This window comes from Myodes glareolus, chromosome 20 (assembly GCF_982192425.1).
Source record: "Myodes glareolus chromosome 20, mMyoGla1.1, whole genome shotgun sequence".
Taxonomy (NCBI): Eukaryota; Metazoa; Chordata; class Mammalia; order Rodentia; family Cricetidae; genus Myodes; species Myodes glareolus.
In genome coordinates, this window is record NC_142045.1 from 62,969,973 (window position 1) to 62,984,537 (window position 14,565).

The 14,565-nt window shown below is 38.8% G+C and overlaps 1 protein-coding gene across 4 annotated transcripts in view; it reads left to right on the top strand.

Moving 5' to 3' along the window:
* Gyg1 (glycogenin 1) overlaps positions 1–14,565 on the top strand; it is a 40,304-nt gene that overhangs the window by 13,420 nt on the left and 12,319 nt on the right. For all 4 annotated transcript variants that reach the window (XM_085682283.2, XM_085682280.2, XM_085682281.2 and 1 more), the window contains exon 5: positions 4,430–4,556. In XM_085682283.2, coding sequence (XP_085538409.1) covers positions 4,430–4,556 — 127 coding nt within the window. The remainder of the gene's footprint in view (positions 1–4,429; positions 4,557–14,565) is intronic.

A 14,565-nucleotide genomic window follows, 5' to 3' on the forward strand; every position in this document is an offset into this window, starting at 1 on the left:
GCTTTCCTTGACTACAAAGCAAGTTTTAGGCCAGCCATGGCTACATTTATGAGACCCTGTCTCAAAAATTCTAAGAAACCACAAAAACACTAGATAGTACTTCTCTTTTTAACTCACTGTTTTAGGATAAACATTGATGTGTTTTAGTCCTATGATGGTGTTAGTCGCCATAGCACTTACTGAGCATTTCAGGTTTGCCAGCATGGTAGACACCACTGACTCATCACCGCAACTTTATTGCCCTTTGTCGTGTTTCCTGATTTCTTGGTGCTCCTCAGCTTCCCCTCAGCTAATGAACTAGGTATGTTTGCAGGGCTCTGACAAAGCAGAAACTGCCTGTCGTGACCAGAGGCCACCAGCTAGGGGCTGACCAAGGCAAGCAGCTCTGACTCTTATTTCTCACGCTCACAGTGGTCAGATTTGGACATAAGAAGTGCTAGTAAGACCTTCATGGGATTTTTTGATGCTTTATATACATAACTAATATTCATTTTAAGAATATTTTGAAAATTACTTTTATTTTGTGTTCATTGGTGTTTTACCTACAGGTTTGTCTATGTGAGAGTATCAGTTCTTGCAGTTACAGACAATTGTGAGATACATGTGGGTGTTGGGATTTGGGTCCTGGGTCATGTGGAAGAGCAGTTAGTACCCTTAACCAATGAACAATCTCTATGGCATAAATAAGTAGTAAAAAGGTCAAGGATGTAGCTCAGTGATAGAATGCTTTCCTGAAGAATAGAACATAAGGTGCTGGGTTTGATCCCTACATCTGCCAACAAACAAATAAAACCAGTGTGAGAAACAAAGTGGTTTTCTGAAGTTCAAAATAAGAACACCTGCTTATATTGTCTGGGGATACATATGTAGTAAAATAATTGTGAGCTTCATTTGTAATTATAACTTAAAGCTACCCATGTCGGAAGGGCAATGAAATTGGATGGGCGTGCCTTCACAGAACACAGAACACAGTTGACAACATTCATGCTCTCATGGATGGTGGATGTGTAGAGTTCTATTATTGATTTGTTTTATTATTTATATGTATACTTTTCTGTTGGTAGTAAAAAGAATACATAAAGAATGCTTTAAAAGGTCTTAGGATAATTCTCATTCTTACCCCTTTGTATTGATATTTTTGGGTTACAAAAATATAAAAAAAATGAAGGATAAACATCTATAGGGATAAACATCTATAATCCACCAACCTCCTAATATAATGACTTGTTCTGTTTTTTAATTCCTATATGTTTAATGTCTCTTAATTATAACGACAATGTATGCAGCTATGTATCTTTATAATACATAGTGGACTGATGGTCTTATGTTGGTTTTATTGGCATGATAATAACTATGAGTGATTAGCAGCTTAATTTACTCTCCCTCCATGGTATAGTGGTCTTTCAGTTTCTCTGCTGTGGAATGTCTAGAAGGTTCTTGCATTAGATCAGGAAATAGTTTTCCAGGATTTAAGGCATTTGAGAGATGACAGTGATAAGCAAAAAGAGCCAAACTCTCTGTCTTTATGGAATTTAGAATCAAATGACTAACAGTTACTGTAATTTTCAATTTTAATTATACTGACCCTTGTTAAACTTTTGTATTTTTGTAGTTTATTCTACATTATTTTTATTTTGAGTGAATTACAGATTGACATCCTGTTGTAGGAAATAATGGAGATTCCCTATACCCCTCACCCATTACCCTCAGTGACAACCTCCTATATAACTATAATATAATCCTAAAATAAGGAATTAACATTGATTCAGTCCATCAAGATTATTCCAGTTTCATCAATTTTACTTATGAACAAAGTTTGCTACTTTGTTCTGAGTGACATTTTATTTATGGTTATATTTATGTACTTGCTGAATGACATCTGGGCTATTTCTAGTTCTTCCCTATAATAAGTAAAGCTGCTATGAACATTTCCTCAGTCTTTGTTTAGAGACTTGTATGTCTGAATAGACACATTTTTATTCCATTTTACTACATGTGTACCTTGTGAGCACTACCACAGTCAAGAACAGAACAGGGCCCCTCATGATACTCTTTATAGCCACAGCTTCCCTCTGTTCTATTTTGTCATTGGCAACCACAGATATGCCCTCTATGGTTTTGTCACTGCAAGGACGTAAGTGGAATCATGCTGGTTTTCACTCAGCATAGTTTTCTTGAGATGCATCCAAATCCTGTGCATCAGTAGTTTGCTACTTTGTTCTGAGTGACATTTTATTTATGGTTATATTTATGTACTTGCTGAATGACATCTGGGCTATTTCTTGTTCTTCCCTATAATAAGTAAAGCTGCTATGAACATTTCCTCAGTCTTTGTTTAGAGACTTGGAAAAGAAACTCTGTAAGACTGCACACCCCTGTCCTTGGACATTAGTATCTGTTTTGCTCTCAGTTTTGTGATCTTTCTGAAGTACAAAGTAAGTCCCTGAATGGTGTAGTTACTGGTTTTAATGTTCTATGCCTCATAATACATGCTTGTCTATATTGATAGAAACATCTTTTGTATTGCTCTTTTATTGTGGAGTTTAGGGATACCATTGACCAAAGGCCTGTGAATAGCAGGAATTCATTTCTTAGGTCTGGAAACTGTGAAGTCCAAGGTCCAGATGAAAGTAGATTGTCTATAGAGAGCCAACATTCTGCTCTCACACACTGTCCTTCTGAAGTAACCTGAAATACTGGGAGGGGTGAAGGGCCTCCTGGACCACTCTTTTATGACGTAAATTCAGTTCCTCTTGGAGATTAGGGTTTCAACATGTAAGCTTGGGAGCCATAACCATTCAATCCATGCATCTTTGAAATAGTGAAGCATATTCTGTTACATTTCTGATTTTGTTTTAGTTGTTTATTGAGGAATGGGACCTGTCAGAGGTTCCTATACAGAGAACATATTCCATAGATGTTCACTTAGTGAATGCCATTGATTTGTCAATTGGATGGATGGCATTTGGAAAGAACAGGATATACATAATGGGGATTGGCACACTTGGATTTTAAATAAGAAACTCAGATCTTACTACTTTCTCTTAAAGTTACTCAGATATCCAAAGCTTTGAAATCTTCTAGTCCAAAGGAAACCAAGTAGCATAGATAAACTGTTGGGCTTTTTGAATAGTGAAAGAGAATACTGGAGCTTGACACAAAGCAGACCCAGGACAGGATAAAAATACACAGATGCTAGCTGCACACTTAGAATATGACTCATTTCCTCCACCATCTCCACCACACACATATCCCGTGTGTTCCCCCACCACAGAGCCCATGTGTCTCTCTACATCACACACACACATACTCCATATTTCTCCCCCCACCACACACACACCTCATGTCTACTCTGGTTCTATGTGTATTTTCTGAACTCTCAGAGAATAAAATAGAAAACTCAAAGGAAGATTGTATTTTGAGAGTTTTGTTTGTTTGCCTCTCCTGCTTTGCTTTTGTTTCTTTTTGAGACCAGGTCTCACTCTATAGCCTAGATTGGCCTGGCAGGTAGACATTAAACTCAAAGCAATCCTACCTTAGCTTCCCCAATTGGGGAACTAGAGGCAAAAGGTTGGGGTTCAAGGCAAAAGCCACCATGCTCCACTTATTTTCCTTTAAAATGAATGGCCCTGTCTTCACTTTTCAATGAACACATAGAGTCCTGCCCCAAGGACTGAACAGGTACTTCATGGCTAACCGTAGCCACAGACATGACTGGCTACTACTTGTCCAGACCAGGTAAACAATACACCCCTGATGGTTTGTCATCATCATCCTCCCATTCTTCTTTTATCTTAGGAGAAAAGTCTAAAATCTCATCTGAAAACTGATATACTGTGATTCTTCTGGTTCCATTGAACTGTTCACCACCCCAGAACCCCCTCACTTAGGTCTCTTCCATGTCTTTCTGTAGCCTCATGTTCCTGCCTGCCTCTGTGCTGTGTGTGCTATTTCTGTCCTGTCTACCTTTTCTGATGCTGCTTAGCTCTCCTGCATTTGTCAAGTACTCCCCAGTAGACCTCAGGTACAGCTCCCCTCTGGAAATTTTCTGAGCCCTACCCATGTATCCTTATAATGCTTGTCCTTTTTCTTCTATGTCCTTACCCCATGTGTGATCATTTTTTAAACTTCCATTTGCTAGTATCAGCACCTGCCACTACAGACCCTTCTGAAGACAATGACCTACGTCTTATACATTGCCTCCATAGCACCTGGTACAACGTGTCCATATGTAGCTGTACCTTAATTATTTTTTGAAAAAAAAACAGAAAATAGCCATTGCCACCAAAATTCCTAAAGAGTATAATTAGGAATTATTTAAAACAGAATTAGTATCTATTTTAAGGTTTCCATATATTTCTATAAAATCCCTGAACTGCCTTAAAGGTTTACAAACTGTAATAATTCCTTTCTGTTTGTTTTCTTTCAGGTGGGGACCAGGGCCTACTGAATTCATACTTCAGTGACTGGTCAACGACAGATATCAGGAAACACCTGCCATTTGTGTATAACCTGAGCAGCATTTCAATATACTCCTACCTCCCGGCATTTAAAGTGTAAGTGCAGACAGCTTAACTGTTGTCAGTTATAGTGAGCGCAGGGGAGTGGACTTTTACTCTATGCTTTTGGGGAAAAATAATAAGTGGGTACTTTGAGGAAAGCTTGCTCTTGTAAGAAACATGGCTGCAATTTTGAGAGGCTTGATATTACCCACTGCTCTATACGTGAAGCAGCCCAGAGACACTCTACCTTCTGGAACAGGGTTCCTCTCTGTTTTGGTTTGAAACGCAGAACATGGAGTCCATAGACAAGGCACAAACCCATCCTCTGCACCATACTAGCTGTTGAGCTGTGATCTTCCTTCCCCCTCCCCCTCTCCTCATCTTTCACAAAGAGGATGCTTATAGGTTTTTGTGTGGACTTACAAGAGGCAGCAGCTATTGTGGTTGAGACGGGGACTTTGCAACTGACTGCACTCAGATCACATCCCGAAGTCGCCACTTAACAGTTACTAATTCTAGACTGGAGCCTGACCTGGTCTGCTTCATTGTCTCTATGGAGTTATTGTGAGCATTGAGAGCTGTAACCATCAGGAATGTGCCTGCACTGAACACTAAGCAAAAGGTACTTTGTGCTACCCCATTGCAGTGTCTATCAAACTGTGAAGGCCTGAGACCTGTTCTTTAGCTTCTGACTCATCTGTGTTGAACTGAGAAGATGATTCAGACTTCTTGAGCAGGGGCCTAGCTGTCAGGGCAAAGATACCAGTGAGGCCCTTTTGGGAGTTGAGCTAGTCTTTCCCATGCCTGCATCGCAAAGGCATTCTTGAGTGAGCAGGACAAAGGGGGCTTTTAGCCCTCATATCTCTGTACATCTTGCAACACAGTAATGAACATGTTCGGACTTTTTGTGTCAGGAATGTTTCCTTTTTAGTGTTTTTTTGGGGGAAGACTTGGTGAGCATCTCCAGATAAGGATTGTAAGTATTTTGTGGTTTTCCCTCACTGTTTCCTTACATATCTCTGATAAGCAATCAATTCTTTCCTCCATCTACGATAAAGCAGGCAAACTCTTAAATATACCCCTATTCTGAGTAAAGCAAGTAGATCAGGATTTAACATCACCAAGACCATAAATGTTATTTTCACACCTTGGGCTTGTAAAACACAATCTGTGTTGTATGCCATTATGGATCTGGTTTATTTTAATCCTTAATCCTTATTGACTCATAACTACTTCTGATACTTAAGTAGTATGATATGATAGCTTGGCCTCCAAGAACTGAATTTGTCTATAGTAGAGCAGTTGCTATAATCCAACTGAATAAAGGAGTATAATTAAACCATGTGAGAGTAAAGAATTTTTAATGGCATGATCAGTGCTCTGGGTTCTATAGTGAGCAGGTGTTTTGCAGTGAGCACCATGTGGAGGCATGAATCTGACATCGTCCATTTAGCTCCAGTTCCTGAACATGATGAACTTAGTGTTCTTGAAGCTTCTGGTTCCCTGAGGCTTAGTCTAATCTGCTTTCCATCTTACTTGCCAACGTCAGACAGATCCCACCTTTCTGGGACAGCTTTGTTTGCTGGAGCACTGCTTGTGTTTTTTACTACAGTAGCAGGAGATTAGCCTTGGTGCTGGGGAAGAAGAAGGACTATTTTTGCTAGAGTTTTGGTCCATATTGCCCAAGCACCCCACTGTTTCATGTGCTCTAAGTGAATTTCCCAAAGACAGCTAGAGATCTAAATGGTCATAATGTTCTCTTCCTGGTGCAGTGCATGATGTTGGCTCTGGCAAGATCCTTAGTTTTTTGCCATTTCTGTAGAAATCAGGATCAGTCATCCAATAGTCAGCTTGCAGGCTGACAGGAGTTTATGCTGCCCTAGGGTAGCTTGCCCTCAGTAGGGCCAGTTCTTCATTTCTGTGATATGACTGCTCAAAGTCAGACCTTATCTCCTCTGACTGATGCCTGCTTAGGAATGCTGAAACCATACTTGAGAGCTCATTTTCCTTTCCCTCTGCCTGAAAATGTTTTTGGTTTTCTTCCAGAGACTTAGCTTCATAGACATTTCCCTCTACTTCCTTAGATTGGGAAAGAGATGACAAGGTGTAGGTAGTTCCATTTCTTTTATGTTTTAAGTTACTGTATCAATGCCAAAATCATTTTTTTTAGACTGAATTAGCCTATCATAAAACCCTGGGCCACCATAGCTTTTTACAGAGAGACCTGTAAATTTGTAGCCCACATTGGGTTCAGAATGGCTGGTGCTCCCCCGAACTGAGTAGCTCTGGCCCATGCTGCCTCCCATGGGTGGCCATGGGTAATGGCAGGTAGAAAGAGACTGAAGAATGATTAAAAGCAGGGGCTTCACTAGAGAAAATGGAGACTTTATCTCAAAACTTCACATAACCATTTGCTAAGATGTCTCTAAAACCTCTGGTTGTGCTCAAATGTTGGGCACAAAAACCATTTGAAAGTAGGCATGTATACCTGTATACATACACATATGCACGATGGAAATATTTACATACACACACACATTTTTAAAATGTGTACTATTACATATAATTTCAATTCAGATGGCCTCATGGGAACGGACATATATTTGAGCCATGGAGTAGTACGTCTACTGCCTTTCTGCATATCATCTGGATAGGAAAAAAAAAAGGAAAAAGACTAAGGAGTATTATCACCTTTTGTAACAGTATCTGAAAACCAAAAGTAGCATATTTCAGAAGATTCTCTTTAGCAAAAATGCTTTCTTTGTTATTTTAAAGTCAAGTTTTATTGTATGCATTAGGAAACAATTTGTAAATGTGTTTCTGGACAAAATGTTGTGTTTAGCATAATGTTTAAGGTAGAGTTGGCTTTTTTTTTTTCCTCTGAGACAAAGCCTCTCTGTAGTTTTGGAGCCTGTCCTGGAACTAGCTCTTGTAGACCAGGCTGGCCTCGAACCAACAGAGATCCGCCTTCCTCTGCCTCCTGAGTGCTGGGATTAAAGGTGTGTGCCTCCACCGCCCAGCTTAGAGTTGGCTTTTAATTATACCTTTTAGATATATATAACACATATACATAGATGTATTTACACATATAAATGTGTAAATACATATATATTAAAATATATATATTTATATGTATGTGTATACATACACACACACACACACACATATATAAAATTTGAGTTCCACAGTGCATATGTGATATGTGTGTGTCCATGGGTTTAAAACTTGTTTTCTCTAATTAGAAAGCCTCTTTTATTCATATGGTAGAGACTTTGATTTGCGCATTGTACTAGGAAAAATACCATTAATCTTTTGAAAGTCAATGTGTTGCTGCCAGTTTAAACTTCTTTTTAATCCACTGACTGATAGCTCTTTATGTCATATCATGCTATATAAAATATGTCTAAAGCAAAGGTATACAATCACCTAGTATTGCTTGATACTACTGCAGGAATTTATTAGTCAAATTAGTTGACTAAAAATCTAATTTATAATTAATTTTCATATAAATATTTTCACTTTCTCCTTTTACTTGAGTTCAGATATGACCTTAGATAGAGTGTAATGAAAAACGATAATTTCAGACTTTACTGCTTAAACTTGTCAGAGGTTTTCATATATATTTCTTTTTAAGACTTGGCTTAAGACTTTTGCTCCATTTTGCAACAATTTAGTATGGCTGAGTCCCAATCAGATATATTTTAAATCATATTTTTCTGAAATAATTTGACCCCTTAGCATCTGAAATTCTATCCTCTTTTGTTTCTGGCTGATTATTCCAAGGTCCCTGGGACACCTTTGTCTCAGGCTCACCCCATGACTGTTTTCACCAAAACTATAACAGGGAACTCTCTCTTTTCTTTTTACATTCCCACATCTTTGCCTAAAGTCCTAAAATGAGTCACTTCTCTGGAATGTGTTTTGCATCAACCCTAATCCATTTGGCAACAGATTAAGTGTGCAGAGCTTTTTTACATGAGCTCAGTGCTGAAGAACCAAGTGGTGGCTACAGATACCTTGATTCTCTCTTTTTTTTTTTTATCTTTTTTTGTGTGTTGGTAATTCACACTGGACTTCAGAAGTCCCATTTCTCAATGTAACCCAATCTCTAAGTGTTTATCTCTGTTATCTCTGTTGGGTATTCTGCCTCTGATCTTACTGCTGCCTTCTCTACCACCCAAGTCTTCAACAAGGAGAAAGTTTCTGTATCAGACTCAACTCGACCTTTATATGTTAGGTTTTGTTTGTTGTATTTTTTAATGCTATTCTTCTTGAAAGCAAACATTAACATCTTGCGCATGCTAGGTAAACAGTCCATTGCTATGCATGCCACACTCTTTATGCTTCCAAACCAGCTTGAAAAGGCATTCTGGTAAAAGACAACAAGGGAAAGAGTGAGATCCCACAGACAGAACTGTGGGTGAAAACTGACATCTGAATTAGAGAGGGGGTCATGGAAGGGAAAAAAAACGATTAAATAGAAGATAAGTCTTTCTCACAGATTTTGAATTCTCAGGCTGTTTACTTCATTTGTCCCGTATGTATCTTCCATTTGTACTATGCAGAATTTTATTAAATTTTGTTATCAATGTTTAAAAATTAGGGGTTTACTCCCAGTACCACAATATAAAAATTAAAGAATTTCACATAAAACCTAAGCTTCAAGTTTCCTCTGAAAAAATCAAGTATCTGGTGGGATGTCAGATATGATCATTGGAGTCTGTAGAATGCAAATGCTTTATTTCATAAGGGAGGAAGATCTTTGGGGATAGGTGTTGGAGGTATGAAGTTTGGAGGTGTGTATTGATATCTTAGTGAAACTGTAGAATAAACAGATATAAAAGGATTCTCCCAACCCTGAATGAGATAATTATACTACCCCTTTAAGGCTCATAGAACAAATAAGGAATGGAAGGAATGTAAGTGCTGGAAAATAGGAAGAAAGGTTATACAATGCTATCATCTAGATGCGACATAGCCTCTGTATTCATGAACTCACAGCAGCTATGGTTTCTTGCATCAAGTGTACACAAGACAGACGCTGTCAAGCGTCATCCAGGAATAGGGAAAAGGCTCTTGGGGCTTTACCCCTTACTGCAGAACTACTGGCTAATGAGAGATTATGGAAGAGGGAATTATTATTTTTAGGTGTGCACACAATGAGCTGACCAGGATCCAGTGGATAGGATAGCTCCAAACCCATAGTCACAAAGATGGCTCTGACCAAACTCAGTGGGTTGTCCACAAACAATAAATGTTATGAATGTGGCCAATTTGTAGGGAAGAGGGGAGTGTACAGGGGAGGGAGAGAAATAAGAGACAGTAGGAGATGAGAGCATCAGAAGGCCATATGTACATATGTAGAATGGTCAAAAAATTAATCTAATTGTAAAGGAGTCAGACATTTAGGAGATAGGTCTGAATGAGACAAGACTATTAGAGCTGCTAGCACATAAAATGTTCATAGCCACAACATAAGATGATATAATCAATGGACTAGTAATTAGTAGAATTCCCAATTACCAGTCCTGAAGACTGAACCTGAGGAGGAGTACTTTAAAAGACCCAGAACAGGATGCCAGGAGACCCAGGAAATTGTAATATTGTAGAAAGCCTCACAATGAAAATGTTTTCAAGAAAAAGAACACTCTATGTGAAGTGCTGTTGTAGATAAAAATGACACCTTAGAAATGGTACTGCACACACAATGTAAAGATCACTGATGACTTCAGCAAATGTACATGCAGTAGAGTGGTGGAGGAGAGATCCTGGACGAAGTGAGTCTGAGAAAATGGAGGCTTTCCGAGATACCTGGTTCGAAGGGGAACAGAAAGGTGATGGTAGTTGAATGGAGAAAGTATTATAATTTTTTTTAAAGAGAGAAGGTATTACAGTATATTTCCAGCAATAGGAAAGGCATATGGAGGGATGTCATTAATAAAGCAGAGAACTTGAGGAGAGAGCTGGGAGTGGTGTCTTTGAGGAAGGGATCTAGTGTATACACAGAGAGATTGTGTTCAGAGTGAAGCCAGGACACTTCATCCTCAAAAACATGAAGGAAATGGGTGTGTATGTGTGTATGGATGTTGGTAGGTGGGTGCAAGCTCCAGATGGATTGATGAATCTTCAGTCAGTTGGTAGAGGAGGAGAAGGACATGCTGTCCCAGGAGAGTCTTCTTGACATTATGAGATTTTTTGTGGAGAAATGCTGGTCTCAGGCAATGCAGTGGACAAGGCTCAATCAAAGCTATGAAGTCTGCACTGAGTGCTGATGTTCTGACTTCTAGGACACTGTTGAGAGGGTTCACTTGGAAGGCAAGGAAAAACTGAGTATGTCGTATTGTTTGTAGTTTGTAGCTCTGTCAGGAAAAACTGAGTATGTCGTATTGTTTGTAGTTTGTAGCTCTGTCTGAGGATGGTACAGGAATGCTTCTGTGTTTCAAATCTCTATTGTACTTGGTGCATCACTGCTCTGCAGAACTAACCATACCTTGTGGATACTTGACTGTGACTTTTTAAAAAAGACTTGTACTACATCAAGTTGGCCCTGAACTTAAACTTTTAACAATACTTACTTCAATTTCTCACTCTATGTGTTGAGATTCCAGGCATGAGCCATGATGCCAGCCTCCTGATTGTGGATGGGTGAGAGAAAGGGAGTATTCATCACTAGGAGGGAAGAGCTGCTGTGCAGCTGTCTCCACATTTGTGAATCTGAACAGGCATGGGAATGAGTGGTGATGAGCCATTTTAGAGTGGGCAAGAGAATGCCTGGTATCTTTGGTGTGTTCCTAGAGGAGCATCATACAAATACTGCTCTCTCATCCTTAGTATCTCATAGAACATTGCATATAAAAAGTTGACTGATAAATTTGCTACTGGGTGTACCCTTCTTGATTAGTTCCTTTCTGTTTTAAACTAATGATCTGTAGTCTCATCCATGTTACCAACTACTGAACTGAAATAGGCATATATTGTCCATCTGATCTTTTGGTAACATCAGGTCACAGGGATTATTTCAACAGCTAACATAAGCACTATTGTTGCTGGCTTGGGTTCAAACTATGTCTTGTGATCTGGATGACTCTTTAGAGATTCTATCAAGTTAAAATTAGAATACTTATTTTAAGAAATGCATGCAAGCTGCTACAAATCCCCCTGGGTCAGAATAAATGGCTCTTGATAATTTAGAGATAATTGTACCAAACTTGTTTTTTAAATTCCTAGCTGGTGATTTTGTGTATAAACCCAGGATATGTCAGGAAATCACCTTATTATTCTTGTCATAATCTGGAGTCAAGTCAGTGTTATATTCTCATAGTTCCTACTGAATGAAATTCCCATACCCCTCTTAAGTCTCAAAAGACTGACAGTATTTCCTTTTACTTAGAACCTTACTCTTACTTCATTTTGACAAATGACCAAAGGATAGGAAATGATTTCTAAATCATTCCTTGGATAGTCTGCTATGTAGCTGGCATACTAAAATATAGGTGAAAAATCACCTAAACTTTTGTGGCCAGTGTAGGACCCAGACAGTACTCCTCATACCAAGATAGTCCTACATGATTTCCAAGAACATTCTCTGCTATGACTGTCTAACATAAAACTGCCAAGTTTGTTCTCATTTCCATTCCTGAGCTGCAGTTTGTTTTCCATCTAGCATTGCCTTCTCACCCCTCTGCCTCCATCACTCTTCACCAGTCCTTAGGTTGGCCCAGACCAACACAAGCACCATCTCTAAGATGTTCTCTTGGTCTTGCTCTCTACTGCTATCCATTTCGATAGTGATTATGTATATGGCAGTTCATCTACCTACTGAAGTACGTAAGAGTCCTGACTCCATACTGCACCAAAATAAGGTTGGCCTGAGGCCTTGCACCATTCTTCCTTCTTTAGTGCTTTTCTCTACTCCAAACTCCTCAGTCTTCAGAGGCTATTTCTTGTCTTCCCTTAAATAATCTTCCCCAATTAGCATTTTAGGAAAGCTGCTCAAATCCTACATTTTGATTGCTTTGTTGCCAAAAGCTGTGGTCATTATGCCATGCTATTTTTCACAATCCTGTTTATCTTATTGTAACAAGAAATTCATTACCTTAGGTCAGAAAGGCAATATCACCCATACCTCAGACTCCTTAGAACAGTGGTTCTCAGCCTGTGGGTCAAGACCCCCTTGAGAGTTGAAGAACCCTTTCACAGTGTCATATATCAGATATCATGCATATCAGATATTTATATTATAACAGTACCAAAATTATGAGGGAGCAATGAAAATAATTTTATGGTTGGGGGCCACTACAACATGAGATTAAAGGGTCTCAGCATTACAGAGGTCAAGAACTAATGCCCTAGTATCTTAGCATCTACTTCAGACAAGCTTATTAAGTATTTAAGACTGCTTTGTCTATAAAACAACTATCCATTGGATTCAGTTTTTTTTCCCTCTATTAGGGTAGAATAAGTGAAGATATTTTGAAGGAAGAGGATCTTTTCTTTATTACAAAAGGTAATAGTAATTTAGCTAATGAGTATGGGAAACATGGATTTGTGAATATGGAGAATGAAACACAGGCCTATGCTAACTCCAAATGCCATTGGTGTTGACATTTAAGAGGAAGACCATGGTCCCCAACATGAATCCAGGGAGTTTGTGGGCAGGACCTGAAACTGGAATGTACATTCCTGCTTATAGCAGAGGACTGGACAGTCTATGAGGATGGGTTGGATCATTATGTCCTTTTTCCACATGCAGCTTGAAGTCCCATTTTACAGACTGAGATAAGGAGAGCTACTGGGGAGGCCTTAGATGATTGATGCCTAGCACAATCTATACATGGGCCACTGTGGACCTACGATATGCCATTATTTTTCCTTTCTCCCCAAACTCTGTATAAACTTTATCTTTCTAAGTAACAGTCTTCAGACAATTGGTGCTAAGTAATTTCCCTACTGGTCACTTCTATTGCAGAATCCTTGACTACACCTGACATATTCCTTTTTCTGCTTAGATTGGCTGTCCATAGGTGGGGATTAACAAATTAACAAACAGTGCCTTGTAATCCTGAAGGTATTATAGAATAGCTCGTCCTAATAAAGTGCATTGGCTCTGAGACCAGTTAGTCTGAGTTAATCACAGTCTATTCAGTCACCAGTCATGCGATTGATCCTTGACAATTTCTTTAACTTTAAGCCTTTGTTTCCCTACATAGTTGTTTTAGAAATTAAATGAGGTATGATGCAAATGCTAAAAAGAGTCTAGCATATGTACTTCAAAAATGTGTCAGCTGACTCCCTGTCTGTGAACTATCAAGACAAGTAGGTTAGAAAGGATAGTTACTACCTAATGTTTCAGTATATTTTAATTATCTTTGCTACCAAGTTATAACAGTATGGCATTTATATGAAGTACAGGTTAGTGAAAATGTAAATGTTAGTATGTAGGTTGAGATTTAGTGGCTGGCTAATACAAGAAAGTAAAATTAGTGCTATGGCTTCAAGCAGGAAGTTGCATCAGGAGTGGCAAATTATAAGACCTATGCTTCCTTATGTGAATTTTCTTGCAGTTTCTACTGTTAGGATTAGACTGGGCCTGTCACCACCCCTGTAACACACACGCACGTGCACACACACACACAAGTATCAGATCTCTGAGACAAAATCCCTCATCATCACTGTAATATTTGAAAATGATTACTTGAATCCTGCCTATTTTTCTCAGGTATTGTCCTATCCTTACTTCCTGCAAAAGCCTCTTTTGAAAGCCTACCTGTATTGCCTTGGAATTTCCATAGCTCTTAATGTCATTGTGGCCCTGGTGGCCCTGACTTGCTTCCTTACACTGAATATTTTTATGTGACCCACCTTCATGCATGGACAAAAGCTTCTTATGGACATAAATCAAACATAGTGCTTGGGATATAATAGTTACTTATTTAGGACCTTAGGATTTCTATCCATTTAAGTATAGAAAGTGGGGAAGATAGATGGGATGGAGAGAAGGATGGAAAGAAAAAGACCCTATGTGTAAAATAAAGAGTTTGAGATATCATGCATCTGTTTTCAA